Source organism: Scyliorhinus canicula, chromosome 8, assembly GCF_902713615.1.
Source record: "Scyliorhinus canicula chromosome 8, sScyCan1.1, whole genome shotgun sequence".
Taxonomy (NCBI): Eukaryota; Metazoa; Chordata; class Chondrichthyes; order Carcharhiniformes; family Scyliorhinidae; genus Scyliorhinus; species Scyliorhinus canicula.
This window is the reverse complement of record NC_052153.1, coordinates 193,131,054-193,146,975: the sequence shown is the minus strand read 5'-3', so window position 1 is coordinate 193,146,975 and position 15,922 is coordinate 193,131,054. Positions and strand designations below refer to the sequence as shown.

Sequence of the window (15,922 nt, the reverse complement as noted above, 5' to 3'; positions counted from 1 at the left end):
CAATCACCGTTACAAAGGCATCGCGCGTAAGAAGGCTGGATTGTTCGGTGGCCGTAACAGCCTGACAGTCACAGTCCCGGACGAGTGGAATTAGGGCCCGCCAGAAGTCTACTATGAACTCACCAGGGAGTTGACAGCGAGTGGTGAGTACGTGCCTGGCGAAGAGTGTGTTCGTTTTCTGTGCGTAGTTTTCTTTGAGGATCGCCATGGCGTCTGCGTAGTTCGGGGCGTCCTGGATCAGCGGAAACACGCTGGAGTTCAAACTTGAGTACAGGATCTGTATCTTCTGAGCCTCCATCGGAGGGGTGGTCGCTGAATTGATATAAGCCTCGAAGCAAGCTAGCCAGTGATTAAAGTCCTTTTTGGCGTCGCTTGATTGCGGATCCAGCTGTAGGCAATCTGGTTTGATTCGGAGGTCCATCTTTTAGAAAATCTTACTGCAATAAATTGATGCACGATCAATTGTACAAAGACTAAGAGGTTGGATACAACTGTGGCTTTATTGCAGTAAGATGTGTGGCCTCCCACAGCAGCTGGCCAAATGGCTGCTGAATAGAGAACACGCATATTTAAACTCCTCCTATTGGGCGGAGTCAGCAGGCAGGGGCTACCGGTGAACCTGTAGTACAGGTCCTACCTTACATCACCTAATACAGGTGTATCAGTGGTTTCCACAAGCAGCGAACACCACTCATGTTGCTACTGTATTGCAGCAGCGTGAAACCACTTGCTCCACCTGTTGCTCAGGTCTTTGAGACATCTTACCCTTCCAGGATAATCTGAGATAGTCGGAGTACTTTTCAGGACTGAATTTACATGATATATAATGAGCAATGATCTGATCAACCCCAATATGATAATTGTTCATTGTATATTGTGCAAACCCGTGAATGGGCCTCGGTCAGCCATGTTGCAGTAGCAATATGAGTGTGTACTTCAAAAACAAACATAGAAACATACATAGAAAACAGAAGCAGGAGGCGGCAATTCAGCCCTTCAAGCCTGCTCCGCCATTCATTATGATCATGGCTGATCATCAAGTTCAATACCCTGATCCTGCCTTCCCCCCATATCCTTTGATCCCTTTAGCCCCAAGAGCTGTATCTAATTCCTTCTTGAAATTACACGTTTTGGCCTCAATGACTTTCTGTGGTAGTGAATTCCACAGATTCACCCCCTCTGGGTGAAGACATTTCTCCCCACCTCAGTCCTAAAAGGTTTGCCCCTTATCCTCAAACTATGACCCCTAGTTCTGCACTCCCATCAGGAACATTCTTTCTGAGTCTACTCTGTCTAACCCTGTTAGAATTTTCTAAGTTTCTATGAGATCCCCTCTCATTCTTCTGAACTCCAATGAATATAATCCTAACCAATTTAGTCTCTCCTCATATGACAGTTTCACCATCCCAGGAATCAGTGTGGTAAACCTTCGCTGCACTCCCTCCATAGCAAGAACATCCTTCCTCAGATAAGGGCACCAAACTGCACACAATACTCCAGGAGTGGCCTCACCAATGCCCTATACAATTGCAGTAAAACATGCCTATTCCTATACTCAAATCCTCTCGCTATGAAGGCCAATATACCATTTGCCGTCTTTACTTCCTGTTGTACCTGCGTGCTTTCAGTGACTCATGCATGAGGACACCAAAGTCTCGCTCAGTATCCACCTCTCTCAATTTACACCCATTCAAATAATATCTTCCTAATTTTGCTACCGAAGTGGATAACCTCACATTTATCCACATTATACTGCATCTGCCATGCGTGTGCCCACTCACTCAGTCTGTCCAAATCCCGCTGAAGCATCTCTACATCCTCCTCACAGCTCACCCTCCCACCCAACTTTGCACCATCTGCAAATCTGGAGATACTACATTTAGTTTCCTCATCCAAATCATTAATATATAATGTGAACATTTGGGGTCCTAGTTCAGATGTCTGCGGTAACCCACTAATCACTGGGAAAAAGACCCATTTATTCCAACTTTTTGCTTCCTGTCTGCTAACCAGCTTTCTATCCATCTCAGTACACTACCACAATCTCGTGCACTTTAACTTTACATATTAATCTGCTATGTGAGACCTGGTCGAAAACCTTCTGAAAGTCTAAATAAACCACATCCACTAGTTCTCCCTGGTCAACTCTACTAGTTACACCTTCAAAGAATTCCAGTAGATTTGTCAAGCATGCTTTCTCTTTCGTAAATCCATGTTGACTTTTCTGATTATGCCACTGCTTTGTAATGAATGCCACAAAATCCCTGATAATGGATTTGAGCAACTTCTCCATTACCAATGTTAGGCTCACTGGTCTGTAGTTCCCTGTTTTCTCTCTAGATCCCTTTTTGAATAGCGGGGTTACATTTGCTACCCTCCAATCTGTAGGAACCATTCCAGAGTCCAAAGAATTTTGGAAAATGACCCCCAATTGATCTACTATTTCTAGGGCCACTTCCTTTAGTACACTGGGATGGAGATTATCAGGCCCTGGACATTTGTCCGCTTTCAATCCCATTAATTTCCCCAAACCATTTCTTTACTGATACTAATTTCCTTCAGCTCCTCACTAAAATTTATGTTACTCAGAACTTCTGGCACATTATTCATGTCTTCCTTTGTGAAGACCAAAGCAAAGTATGAATTTAGTTCCTCGGCCATTTCTTTGTTCCCCGTCATGAATTCTGACTGTAAGGGGCCGACACTAGTTTTTAATCAATCTTTTTCTTTTTACGTACCTATAGAAACTTTTACAGTCAGTTTTTAATGTTCCCCGCTAGTTTACTTTCAAATTTTATTTTCCCCTTCTTAATCAATCCCTGGTCTACCGTTGCTATATTTTAAACTGTTCCCAATCCTCAGGTCTATCGCTTTTTCTAGCTAATTTGTATGCCTCTTCTTTGAATCTAATACTATCTCTAATTTCCCTTATAAGCCATGTGTTGTCCACAGTTCTCATTCTACTCTTGTGTCAAATAGGAATAAACAATGTTTGGAGTTCACCTATTTGTTCCTTGAATGCTGCCATTACCTGTCCACTGTCCTTCCTTTCAGTAATGTTTCCCAGTCTGTCATAGCCAACTCAAGCCTCATACCATCACAGCTACCTTTATTGAGAATCAAAACCCTAGTCTCAGAATCAACAACCTCACTATCCACCTTGATAAAGAATTTTACCATATTATGGTCACTCATCCTCAAGGGTTCTCCAACAACTAGATTGCCAACTAATCCTTTCTCATTGCACAACACCCGGTCCAAGGTGTCCCATCCCCTTGTTGGTTCTTCAACTTATTGGTCCAGAAAACCATCCCGTACACACTCGAGAAATTCCTCCTCTATTGTACTATTGACTAATTAGATCCACCCAATCTATATGCAGATTAACGTCACCCATAATCACAGATGTTCCTTTATCACATGCATCTTTGATTTCCTGTTTAATGCTATTCCCAACATTACCACTGCAGTTTGGTGGACTCTATACCACCCTATGAATATTTTTTGCCCCGTGGTGTTTCCGAACTAGACCCAGATAGATTCCACATTGTCTGTGCTAATATCTTTCCTCAATATTGTATCAATATTTTCATTAATCACAATGCAACTCCACTCCACCTCCTTTTTCTTTTGGTCTTTCCTTCCAAAAATAGCCCTCAATGTTTCGTTCCCATCCTTGGAGCTATGTCTCCGTAGTGCCAACTATATCATATCCCTTTACATCTATCCACGCAACTAATTCATCCATTTTATTTTGAATGCTCCGCGTGTTCAGGTACAAAACCTTAAGGCTAGTCCTTGTCCTGTCCCTACTTTTTTTAGACAGTGTCATTATCTGATACTGGCCCTTGGTTTCTCTGCTGATTACTTTTCTTATTCTCCTTGCTGTGTTTTTCTCTTGTTCTTGATTCCCCTGCTCTGAATCCATCCATGTCAGTTTAAATGCTCCCCAACAGCTCCAGCAAGTACCCCCCTCTCTGAGGACATCAGTCCCAGTCATACCCAGGCTGCTGCTGTCAAGCCAAAAAGGTGTGCTGCCTATCACACAAAAGAGTAACGTGGTATACGAGTTTCAGTGCCGGTGTGATACGTGGTATGTAGGTTGTACGTCCCAATAAAATATCAAACAGTATGTCCCTCCCACTGTTCACAACTAGCAAAGTAATAATCGCTTATTGGCACAAGTAGGCTTCAATGAAGTTAAAAGCCCCTAGTCACCACATTCCGGCACCTGTTCGGGGAGTCTGGTACGGGAATTAAACCCGCGCTCCTGGCCTTGTTCTGCATTACAAGTACTGACTGTACCCAGCAGCCTTGCTTGCAAAGCTCAGTGTCCAACATTAGATGTGATTTTTTTCTCTAGTTCATGTGACGTGGGTGTCGCAGGCTGTGCCAGCATTTACTGCCCATCCCTAATTGTCCCTGGATTGAGTCGCTCGTTCAGAGGCCAATTAAGAGTTAACCTCATTGCTGTGGATCTGGAGTCACATGTGGGCCAGACCAGGTAAGGGCGGCAGATTTCCTTCCCTAAAGGACATCGGTGAACCAGGTGGGTCTTTACGACAATGGACAATGGTTTCATGGTCATCATTAGACTTTTTAAATTCCAGATTTGAACCTGGGTCCCCAGAGCATTACTCTGGGTCTCTGGTTTACTAGTCCAGTGACAATACCACTAAGCCCCCGCCTCCCCGATTCTGCAATTGGACATTGGCTAAACAATCCTGAGTGAAGGTTATCATTCAGGATCGCAGTGTGGCTCACTTACATGAGCTGGAAACTACATATATTTGCACACAGAGCCCTGTCTTTGCTGACAGAAAAAACATTGCGCCTTTTTCAGCTAAATAAAATGGGCGTCAGCCATTCCCTGGTTTATTCTCCAAAGCAATGCTTTGACCAATCAGAGCCAACCTGCCTGCTTTGAATTTAAATAAAGTTTGTCAGTTAACTGGCAATTACTGGTGCCTTCTGCATGATAACACCTGTTACCATTTAGAGTTTACTTGCCAATCAACCAGCACTCTCTTCTCATGCGGTATAACTTAGATCCATTGAATTTCTACAGTGCAGAAGGAGGCCATTTGGCTCATTGAGTTTGCAACAGCCAATCCACCTACCCTGCACATCTTTGGACTGTGGGAGGAAACCGGAGCACCAGGAGGAATCCCACGCAGACACGGGGAGGAAGTGCAAACTCCACACAGTCACCCGAGGCTGGACTTAAACCCAGGTCCCTGGAGAACAGTGCTAACCACTGTGCCGCCCCAAATTGTTGCTCACTTTACAATTTGGTATTCTTCCGAATTGTCCTGATAAGTGCAAGATGAAAAGCTTTGATAGCATGTCCCTTTTTTAGCAATGCTCAAGTTCTGTACGACCAAATGACTTTTCCCATGCTGTGTACTATTACCCTGAGCCACTTTTGAGTTTTTGTCTGGGGCAAAGCCCCAAACATGTATCCAATTTGACCATAATTGATTCTTTGGTGTGCTGTTTATTTCAGCTTCCTATTCCCAAGCAGAAAGTAGGCCACATTTTGCAGGTTGGATAGAGGTAGATCATCTTAACTACCCGAGATCACCTGAGGTCTTGCTTGGTGCATGAAAGAGCATCAACGATACCCGGAAGTTTGTAAATCCTGCCTTCTGATCCAATGTATTACATCATCATCGAAAGAGCTTGATTAAAGTTAAACACTCAAATGCAGATGCAGAAGGTTAATTTCATAAACGTGATTGGGCAGAGAACAGGCTTCTGAAAAATACAAAACATTTTGAAATAATGCAATGTGTAACTGCACATTACACCACTGGAAACGAGAAGATGTTATACAATTCACTCCTTTGTTGCTGACTAGTTTGGAGTTTAATCCAGACAAATGATAGGTAATGCATTTTGGTAGGTCTAACATAGAGGGGAAATATACCGTAAATGGCAAAACTCTTAGGAATATAGAAAGTCAGAGAGATCTGGGTGTGCAGGTCCACAGATCTTTGAAAGTGGCAACACAAGTGGACAAGGTAGTCAAGAAAGCAGACGGAATGCCTGCATTCATTGGATGGGGCATCGAGTATAAAAACAGGCAAGTCGTGCTACACTTGTATAGAACCTTGGTAAGGCCGCACTTGGAATATTGCGCACAATTCTGGTCGCCACACTACCAGAAGGATGTGGAGGCTTTGGAGAGGGTGTAGAGGTTTACCAAGATGTTGCCTGGTCTGGAGGTGTTAGCTATGTGGAGAGGCTGAATAGATTTTGACTGTTTTCATTAGAAAGCTGGAGCTTGAGGGGTGACCTGACAAGAGGTCTACAAGATTATGAGGGGCATGGATAGAGTGGATGGTCAGGCACTCTTTCCCAGGGTGGAGGGGTCAGTCACCAGAGGGCACAGGTTTAAGGTCCATGGGGCAAAGTTTGAGGAGATGTGCGAGGCAGGTTTTTTTTACAGAGGGTGGTCGTGAGTGCCTGGAACGCGTTGCCAGGTGAGGTTGTGGAAGTAGATACATTAACGATGTTCAAAAAGCATCTCGGCAAACACATGGATAGGATGGGTGTGGAGAGACACGGCACTAGGAAGTGCTGAGGGTTTTGGCCAAGGTTGGTATCATGATTGGTATAGGCTTGGAGGGCCGAAGGGCCTATTCCTGCGCTGTATTTTCCTTTGTTCTCTTGTTCAGTCGAAGAACTTGTATCTATACAATGAAATGTCGGCTTCAATGAAGTTACTGTGAAAAGCCCCTAGTCGCCACATTCCGGCGCCTGTTCGGGGAGGCTGGAACGGGAATTGAACCCGCGCAGCTGGCCTTGTTCTGCATTACAAGCCAGCTGTTTAGCCCACTGTGCTAAACCAGCCCGGACAATGTAAAGATGTCCAAACTTTCTTTACAACCAATTATACAACAGTGGCTGCATTTCTATGTTGTTACGTAGGAAATGTATAATGTAATGCAAGAAGCTTCAAAGCACCCAGGCCAAGGCGGCTAGCTTGATTAGCATCCCATCCTTCACCTTAAACATTCAGTCCTCCACCATCGACGTGTGTACCATGTTCAAGATGCACTGCAGGAACTCACCAAGGTTCCTTCGATACCACCTTCCAAACCCACGAGCACTCCCATCTAGAAGGACAAGAGCAGCAGGTATCTGGGAACCCCACCACCTGGAGGTTCCCCTCCAAGTCACTCACCACCCTGACTGGGAAATATATTGACCGTTCCTTCACTAACAGCACGGTGGGTGTACGTACCGACACCACATGGACTGCAGCAGTTCAAATAATCTCCCATAAACGGCGATAATTAAATGATCTGTTTTAGGTGTTAGTCAGAGGATAAAACTTGGCAGAACGAGCTGAGGGGCTGAATGGCCTATTGGTGTTCTTACCCGTCTGCCACCCAAACCACCCCCAATACCCTCAACACTTGCGAATAAAAATCTAACTCCGCCCTGAATGAAGAGAGTTCCACAGACGAATAACCCTCAGAGAAAAGATTTCTACTCATCTCCATTATTAGATCCGAGGTAGGCAGCCACTCATAAGCCGTAGGTTAGAGCACAAAGAGGTTTATAATGATTGACAGTCAAATCACCACCATCCATGGAGAGTCTCCTTCAGGTCGGGGGTTTTATACTCGAGGGGCAACACCTGTCAAGGGAAAGCCCCGCCCCCTTTACCAAGGTGGGTCATATTCCCTGTAGGGCACGGGAAACCTGATGGTTCCTATCCTGTGACCTCCACTGCCGTTATAACATCCTTCTTAAAAGGGAGACCACATTCTTAAACACCGACAACGCTCGGAGAGAAGAATCTGACCCTCATCCCTGACCTAAATGGGAGCCCCTTTGTTCTGAAACTGTGCCCCCTGGGTCTGGACTCTCCCACAAGGGGAAACATCCTCTCCACCTTGTCAAGCCTCCCATAGAATCTTTCATTTTTCATTCTTCTAAAATCCAATACTATCAGCCCAACCTTTCCTCATAGAACAATCCCAGTAATCAGCCTTCTTTGAACAGCCTTTTGCCCAATAACCCTCTCCCCACTCACACAGTAGTCCAGTCCATATGAAAATTAAAATCTCCCAAGATTATTGCTTTATCCTTTTATTTCTTGAATTATCTGTTACTGTTGGCTGCCTGTCAACCAGTCCCACCAGTGATTGCTTTCCTTTGCATATTTCTTATCTCAAGCCAAACTGATTCTATATTTTGTTCTCCGAAACCAAGATCATATGGGCTGGTTTAGCACAGGGCTAAATCGCTGACTTTTAAAGCCGGCCAAGGCAGGCCAGCAGCACGGTTCAATTCCCGTACCAGCCTCCCCGAACAGGCGCCGGAATGTGGCGACTAGGGGCTTTTCACAGTAACTTCATGTGAAGCCTACTTGTGACAAGAAGCGATTTTCATTTCATTTCTCACCACTGGGATTAACAACAATAATCTTTATTAGTGTCACAAGTAGGCTTACATTAACACTGCAATGAAGTTACTGTGAAAATCCCCTAGACGCCACATTCCGGCGCCTGTTCGGGGACACTGAGGGAGAATTCAGAATGTCCAATTCACCTAACAAGCACGTCTTTCGGGGTTTGTGGGAAGAAATCGGAGCACCCGGAGGAAACCCACGCAGGCACGGGGAGAACGTGCTGACTCTGCACAGACAGTGACCAAGTCGGGAATCGAACCTGGTACCCTGGTGCTGTGAAGCAACAGTGCTAACCACTGTGCTGCCATAGAATACTTTGGTGGTTCTTTTTGAACGGTGCAGACCCAACGGGCTGAAGGGCCTTTTCTATGGTGCAGATCTCTGTGACTGTACTGATCCCATCCTTTATTAACAGAGATACCCATTTCCTCTTCCTTTCTAAATGACACATACCCTTAAACATTCAAGGACAAGACCTGGTCACTTTGTAACCTGGTCTCTGCAATGGCTGTTATATCTTACCCATTTATTTCTCTTTGGGCCATCAATACATCCACCCTCGCCATGAATGCTGTAGGCATCCAGACAAAGCGCCTCTGATTCTGCCCCACACCACTCTTCCCCACTCACTGGGGCGATCTGTCAGTTCCGTTCGGTCCTGTTACACTCTGGGCACGACCACCCCGACACCACTAGTTTCTTCAACTCCAAATTTACTCTTCCTGCCCCACATGAACCCCTCACTTGGTTAGAACAGTAGTTCCAGCACCGTTCAGGTGAAGGCTGTGCCAACGGTACAGCTCCCTCTTTCCCCAGTTCTGGTGCCAGATTAATGGAAATCCTCCCACAGCAAACCGAGCCACGTGGGCTGCAGGGGTTCAAGAAGGCAGCTCACCAGCACCTTCCCAAGGGCAATTAGGGATGAGCATTAACTGAAAGACAGCCTTTCCTCCGACCACAAGAAATGGGAATAGACTACACAGCCCACCCAGCATGCTCCGCCATTCAATACAATCATGGCTGATTTTGCGCCTCAGCTTCAATTATTAATAATAACTTATTGTAAAGTAGGTTTCAATGAAGTTACTGTGAAAAGCCCCTAGTCGCCACATTCCCGCGCCTGTTTGGGGAGGCCGGTACGGGAACAGGTGCCGGAATGTGGCGACTAGGGGCCCCTCCCCCTAGGAACCTGCCCCTTTCCCCTCAGTGCCCCTCCCTTGAGGGCCCCTAAAGTCCCTCTCCCCCTAGGCCCTCACTTCTGGGCTACCCCCTCCCCTCAGGGCCACTCGCCCTCCCCACAGAGCCGGCCCCCCCATTTCCCTCAGGGCCACTCCTCCTCCCCCCAGGGGCTCCTTCTGCCTCCTCCCCCCAGGGGCCCCATCCCCTCCCCCCCCCAGGGGCCCCATCCCCTCCCCCCCCCCCAGGGGCCCCATCCCCTCCCCCCCCCCAGGGGCCCCATCCCCTCCCCCCCCCAGGGGCCCCATCCCCTCCCCCCCCCCCAGGGGCCCTCCTTTCAGGGCCTTTAACGTCCCTCTCCCCCTAGGCCCTCATTTCTGGGCTACCCCCTCCCCTCAGGGCCGCTACCCCCTCCCCACAGAGCCGGCCCCCCCATTTCCCTCAGAGCCCCCCCTCCCCTCAGGGCTCCTTCCCCCTTTCTGGCCCCTCCCCCCAGGGCCCCTCCCGGGGGGCGGCGGGGCGGGAAAGTGAGGCTGAGGGAGAAATGGTTAAAAGCGGCAAAGAGCAGCAGCTACTGACACCGGGAGAGACACCGGGATATGGGATCACCGGGATAGTAACCGGGATATGGGATCACCGGGATAGTAACCGGGATATGGGATCACCGGGATATAGACACCGGGATATGGGATCACCGGGACAGTAACCGGGATATGGGATCACCGGGATATAGACACCGGGATATGGGATCACCGGGATATGGGATCACCGGGATATGGGATCACCGGGATATGGGATCACCGGGATAACCGGGAGAGACACCGTGTCTGTGAGCGGAGCCGGATCGCGGAGCCAAACTGGCGGCAAAATGGAGGAAAAAACACTTGGATGAAAGCGATCACCTGAGGGGGGCAGAAACCGCGGGCTCTGCATGCGCGCCCCCGCCACGGGCTCTGCATGCGCGCTCCCGCCCGGGCTGCGAATGCGCGCTCCCGCCACGGGCTCGGCATGCGCGCTCCCGCCCGGGCTGCGAATGCGCACTCCCACCCCGGGCTGTGCAGACGCGCTCCCGCCACGGGCAGTGCATGCGCGCTCCCGCCCCGGGCTCTGCATGCGCGCTCCCGCCCGGGCTGTGAATGCGCGCTCCCGCCACGGGCTCGGCATGCGCGCTCTCTCCCCGGGCTGTGCAGGCGCGCTCTCTCCCCGGGCTGTGCAGGCGCGCTCCCACCCCGGGGTGTGCATGCGCGCTCCCGCCCCGGGCTCTGCATGCGCGCTCCCGCCCGGGCTGTGAATGCGCGCTCCCGCCACGGGCTCGGCATGCGCATTCCCGCCCCGGGCTGTGCAGGCGCGCTCCCTCCCGCCCTGGGCAGTGCATGCGCGCTCCCTCCCCGGGCTGTGCAGGTGCCCTCCGCCCGACCCCGTGCAGGCGCGCTCCCTCCCCGGGCTGTGCAGGCGTGCTACTGCCCCGCCCCGTGCAGGCGCGCACCCTCCCCGGGCTGTGCAGGCGCGCTCCCGCCCTGGGCTGTGCAGGCGCGCTCCCGCCCCGCCCCGTGCAGGCGCGCACCCTCCCCAGGCTGTGCAGGCGCGCTCCTGCCCCGCCCCGTGCAGGCGCTCACCCTCCCCGGGCTGTGCAGGCGCGCACCCTCCCCAGGCTGTGCAGGCGCGCACCCTCCCCGGGGCTGTGCAGGCGCGCTCCCGCCCCGCCCCGTGCAGGCGCGCACCTTCCCCGGGCTGTGCAGGCGCGCACCCTCCCCGGGGCTGTGCAGGCGCGCTCCCGCCCCGCCCCGTGCAGGCGCGCACCCTCCCCGGGGCTGTGCAGGCGTGCTCCCGCCCCGCCCCGTGCAGGCGTGCTCCCACCCCGGGGTGTGCAGGCACGTTCCTGCTCCGGGCTGTGCAGGCGCGCTCTCGCCCCGGGCTGTGCTGGCGCGCTCCCTCCCCGCCCCGTGCAGGCGCGCTCCCACCCCGGGCTGTGCAGACGCGCTCCCCGCCCCGGGCTGTGCAGGCGCGCTCTCACCCCGGGGTGTGCAGGCGCGCTCCCGCCCCGGGCTGTGCAGGCGCTCACCCGCCCCGGGCTGTGCAGGCGCGCTCTCACCCCGGGCTGTGCAGGCGCGCTCCCGCCCCGGGCTGTGCAGGCGCGCTCCCGCCCCGGGGTGTGCAGGCACGCTAACGCCCCGGGCTGTGCAGGCGCGCTCTCTCCCCGGGCTGTGCAGGCGCGCTCCCACCCCGGGGTGTGCAGGCACGCTAACGCCCCGGGCTGTGCAGGTGCGCTCCCTCCCCAGGCTGTGCAGGCGCTCTCCCGCCCCAGGCTGTGCAGGCGCGCTCCCTCCCCGGGCTGTGCAGGCGCTCTCCCTCCCCGGGCTGTGCAGGCGCGCTCCCTCCCCGGGCTGTGCAGGCGCGCTCCCTCCCCGGGGTGTGCAGGTGCGCTCTCTCCCCGGGGTGTGCAGGTGCGCTCCCTCCCCGGGCTGTGCAGGCGCGCTCTCTCCCCGGGGTGTGGAGGTGCGCTCCCTCCCTGGGCTGTGCAGGCGCGCTCTCTCCCCGGGGTGTCCAGGTGCGCTCCCTCCCCGGGGTGTGCAGGCGCGCACCCTCCCCGGGGTGTGCAGGTGCGCTCCCTCCCCGGGCTGTGCAGGCGCGCACCCTCCCCGGGGTGTGCAGGGGCGCTCCCTCCCCGGGCTGTGCAGGCGCGCTCCCTCCACTGGCTGTGCAGGCGCGCTCCCTCCCCGGGCTGTGCAGGCGCGCTCCCTCCCCGGGGTGTGCAGGCGCGCTCCCTCCCCGGGCTGTGCAGGCGCGCTCCCTCCCCGGGCTGTGCAGGCGCGCTCCCTCCCCGGGGTGTGCAGGTGCGCTCCCTCCCCGGGGTGTGCAGGTGCGCTCCCTCCCCGGGGTGTCCAGGTGCGCTCCCTCCCTGGGGTGTGCAGGTGCGCTCTCTCCCCGGGCTGTGCAGGCGCGCTCCCTCCCCGGGGTGTGGAGGTGCGCTCCCTCCCCGGGGTGTGCAGGTGCGCTCCCTCCCCGGGCTGTGCAGGTGCGCTCCCGCCCCGGGCTGTGCAGGCGTGCTCTCTCCCCGGGCTGTGCAGGCGCGCTCTCTCCCCGGGGTGTGCAGGTACTCTCTCTCCACGGGGTGTGCAGGCGCGCTCCCTCCCCGGGGTGTGCAGGTGCGCTCCCTCCCCGGGGTGTGCAGGTGCGCTCCCTCCCCGGGGTGTCCAGGTGCGCTCCCTCCCCGGGGTGTGCAGGTGCGCTCTCTCCCCGGGCTGTGCAGGCGCGCTCCCTCCCCGGGGTGTGGAGGTGCGCTCCCTCCCCGGGGTGTGCAGGCGCGCTCCCTCCCCGGGCTGTGCAGGCGCGCTCTCGCCCCGGGCTGTGCAGGCGCGCTCCCTCCCCGGGCTGTGCAGGCGCGCTCTCTCCCCGGGGTGTGCAGGCGCGCTCCCTCCCCGGGCTGTGCAGGCGCGCTCCCTCCCCGGGCTGTGCAGGTGCGCTCCCTCCCCGCCCCGTGCAGGCGCGCTCTCTCCCCGGGGTGTGCAGGTACTCCCTCCCCGGGCTGTGCAGGCGCGCCCCCTCCCCGGGCTGTGCAGGTGCGCTCTCTCCCCGGGGTGTGCAGGTGCGCTCTCTCCCCGGGGTGTGCAGGTGCGCTCTCTCCCCGGGGTGTGCAGGTGCGCTCTCTCCCCGGGGTGTGGAGGTGCGCTCCCTCCCCGGGCTGTGCAGACGCGCTCCCTCCCCGGGGTGTGCAGGCGCGCTCCCTCCCCGGGGTGTGGAGGTGCGCTCCCTCCCCGGGGTGTGGAGGTGCGCTCTCTCCCCGGGGTGTGCAGGTGCGCTCCCTCCCCGCCCCGTGCAGGCGCGCTCTCTCCCCGGGGTGTGCAGGTACTCTCTCTCCGCGAAGGCGGCGCGCTCCTGATGCGCGCGAACCCCTGATTGGGCCATGTGACCTCACTGCAGCTGCTACCTGGAGATAGGAAGACAGAGCTGAGCAGCTCCAGTTTCACCTGTGTCCAGGAAACAGAGTCAAATTTCCATTGAAGCTACCGCACGGAGACAGGCCCTTCGGCCGAAACTGGCCATGCCAACCATAAAGCCCATCTAAGCTAACCCCATTTACCTGCATTTAGCACATATCCCTCTAATCCTTTCCTACCAAGGTATCTGTCCAAATGCCTTAAATGTTGTCACTGTCCCTGCTTCAGCCACTTCCTCCGGCAGCTCATTCCACCTACGTACCACCCTCTGTGTCCAAAAAGCTGCTCCTCAGGTTCCCATTAATTCTTTCCCCTCTTAACTTAAACCTGTACATGTGTTATGTACTCTGGGATAACACAGGCTGCAACTCGATGCAGCTTTGACCAAAAGATACTCCAGACTTCGAAGTAAGTTCAATGTGATTTATTGAACCATTAGCACAGTTCTCTATGAGTTCGACTCTCCTGCTAATCTTGCTATAGTAACTCAGTCTAACTAACCAGTCTGCTCTAAGCCACGTGATGGGTGTGATGCTTCTGATCTGCCCCTGTCCTTCTCTCTGAGTGCCGCCTGTGGAAAGAGACAGAACATGTGTGCCGTGACCTTTTATATGGGTTGTGTAATGCCCCCTTGTGGTAGTGTCACCTCTGGTGTCTTGACTGCCCATTGGTCGTGTCCTATTCTATGTGTTCATTATCATGGAATTTACAGTGCAGGAGGCCATTCGGCCCATCTAGTCTGCACCGGCTCCTGGAAAGAGCACCCTACCCAAGGTTAACACCTCCACCCTATCCCCATAACCCAGTAACCCCACCCAACCCAACACTAAGGGCAATTTTGGACACTAAGGGCAATTTATCATGTCCAATCCACCTAACTTGCACATCTTTGGACTGTGGGAGGAAACCGGAGCACCCGGAGGAAACCCACGCACACACGGGGAGGATGTGCAGACCCCGCACAGACAGTGACCCAAGCCGGAATCGAACCTGGGACCCTGGAGCTGTGAAGCTGTGTGTCTGCATGTCATGACGTCCCTGGTGCTCCCTCTAGTGTTTACTTAGTTGTAGTGTATTTACATGAACCCCTTGTGTATTTACAGTGATGCATATCACCACAAAACCTATGCCCTCTAGTTCTCGATTCCTCAACTCTAGGAAAAGGACTGAGTGCTTTCACCCTATCCATGCCTCTCATGATCTTATTCACCTCTATAAGATCACCCCTCAGCCTCCTACGCGCCAAAGAAAAAGGTCTTAGCCTGCCCAATCTCTCCCTATAACTTAGTCCCTTCAGCCCTGGCAAATCCTTGTAAATCTCTTTTTTATAATAATAATCTTTATTGTCACAAGTCGGCTTACATTAACACTGCAATGAAGTTACTGTGAAAAGCCCCTAGTCGCCACACTCCGGCGCCTGTTCGGGGACACAGAGGAAGAATTCAGAATGTCCAAATTATCTGACAGCACGTCTTTCGGGACTTTGTGGGAGGAAACCGGAGCACCCGGAGGAAACCCACACAGACATGGGGAGAATGTGCAGACTCCGCACAGACATTGACCCAAGCGGGAATCGAACCCAAGACCCTGGCGTGGTGAATCAACAGTGCTAACTCTCCAGTTTAATAACATCTTTGCTATAGCAAGGCGACCAAAACTGAACACAATACTCCCGGTCGAAAGAGAAAATGCTGGAAAATCTCAGCAAGTCTGGCAGCATCTGTAGACAGTGAAAAGAGCTAACATTTCGAGTCCGATTACTTTTTTATACAATACTCCAGGTGTGGCCTCACCAACGCCCTGTACATCATAGAACATAGAACAATATAGCACAATACAGGCCCTTTGGCCCACAATGTTGTGCCGTCCATTTATCCTAATCTAAGATCAACCTAACCTGGGCTGGTTTAGCTCACTGGGCTAAATCGCTGGCTTTTAAAGCAGACCAATCAGGCCAGCAGCACGGTTCGATTCCCGTACCAGCCTCCCCGGACAGGCGCCGGAATGTGGCGACTAGGGGCTTTTCACAGTAACTTCATTGAAGCCTACTCGTGACAATAAGCGATTTTCATTTCATTTCACCTACACCCCTTCAATTTACTGCTCTCCATGTGCCTGTCCAAGAGTCGCTTAAATGTCCCTAATGACTCTGACTCTACCACCTCTGCTAGCCGTGCATTCCACACACCCACTACTCTCTGTGTAAAGAACCTACCTCTGACATCTCCCCTATACCTTCCTCCAATCACCTTAAAATTATGTCCCCTCGTGACAGCCATTTCCGCCCTGGGGAAAAGTCTCTGGCTGTCCACTCTATCCATGCCTCTCATCACCTTGTACTGCAACATAACTTCCCAACTTCTATACTCAGTGCCCTGACTGA

The 15,922-nt window shown here is 53.2% G+C and overlaps 1 protein-coding gene across 3 annotated transcripts in view; it reads right to left on the bottom strand.

The window, feature by feature from the left end:
• LOC119970780 (olfactory receptor 6N1-like) overlaps positions 1–10,564 on the bottom strand; it is a 29,408-nt gene extending 18,844 nt beyond the window's left edge. The window contains exons 1-2 of one of the 3 annotated variants that reach the window (XM_038805940.1): positions 10,504–10,564; positions 5,585–5,757 (exon numbers count right to left, since the gene is read on the bottom strand). In XM_038805940.1, the coding sequence (XP_038661868.1) occupies positions 5,585–5,615 (31 nt within the window). In that variant the 5' untranslated portion in view covers positions 5,616–5,757; positions 10,504–10,564. Of the gene's footprint in view, positions 1–5,574; positions 5,758–8,947; positions 9,491–10,503 lie in introns of those variants that run through there. The other 2 variants (XM_038805941.1, XM_038805939.1) reach the window with 2 other exon arrangements.
• Positions 10,565–15,922: the final 5,358 nt, after the last annotated feature.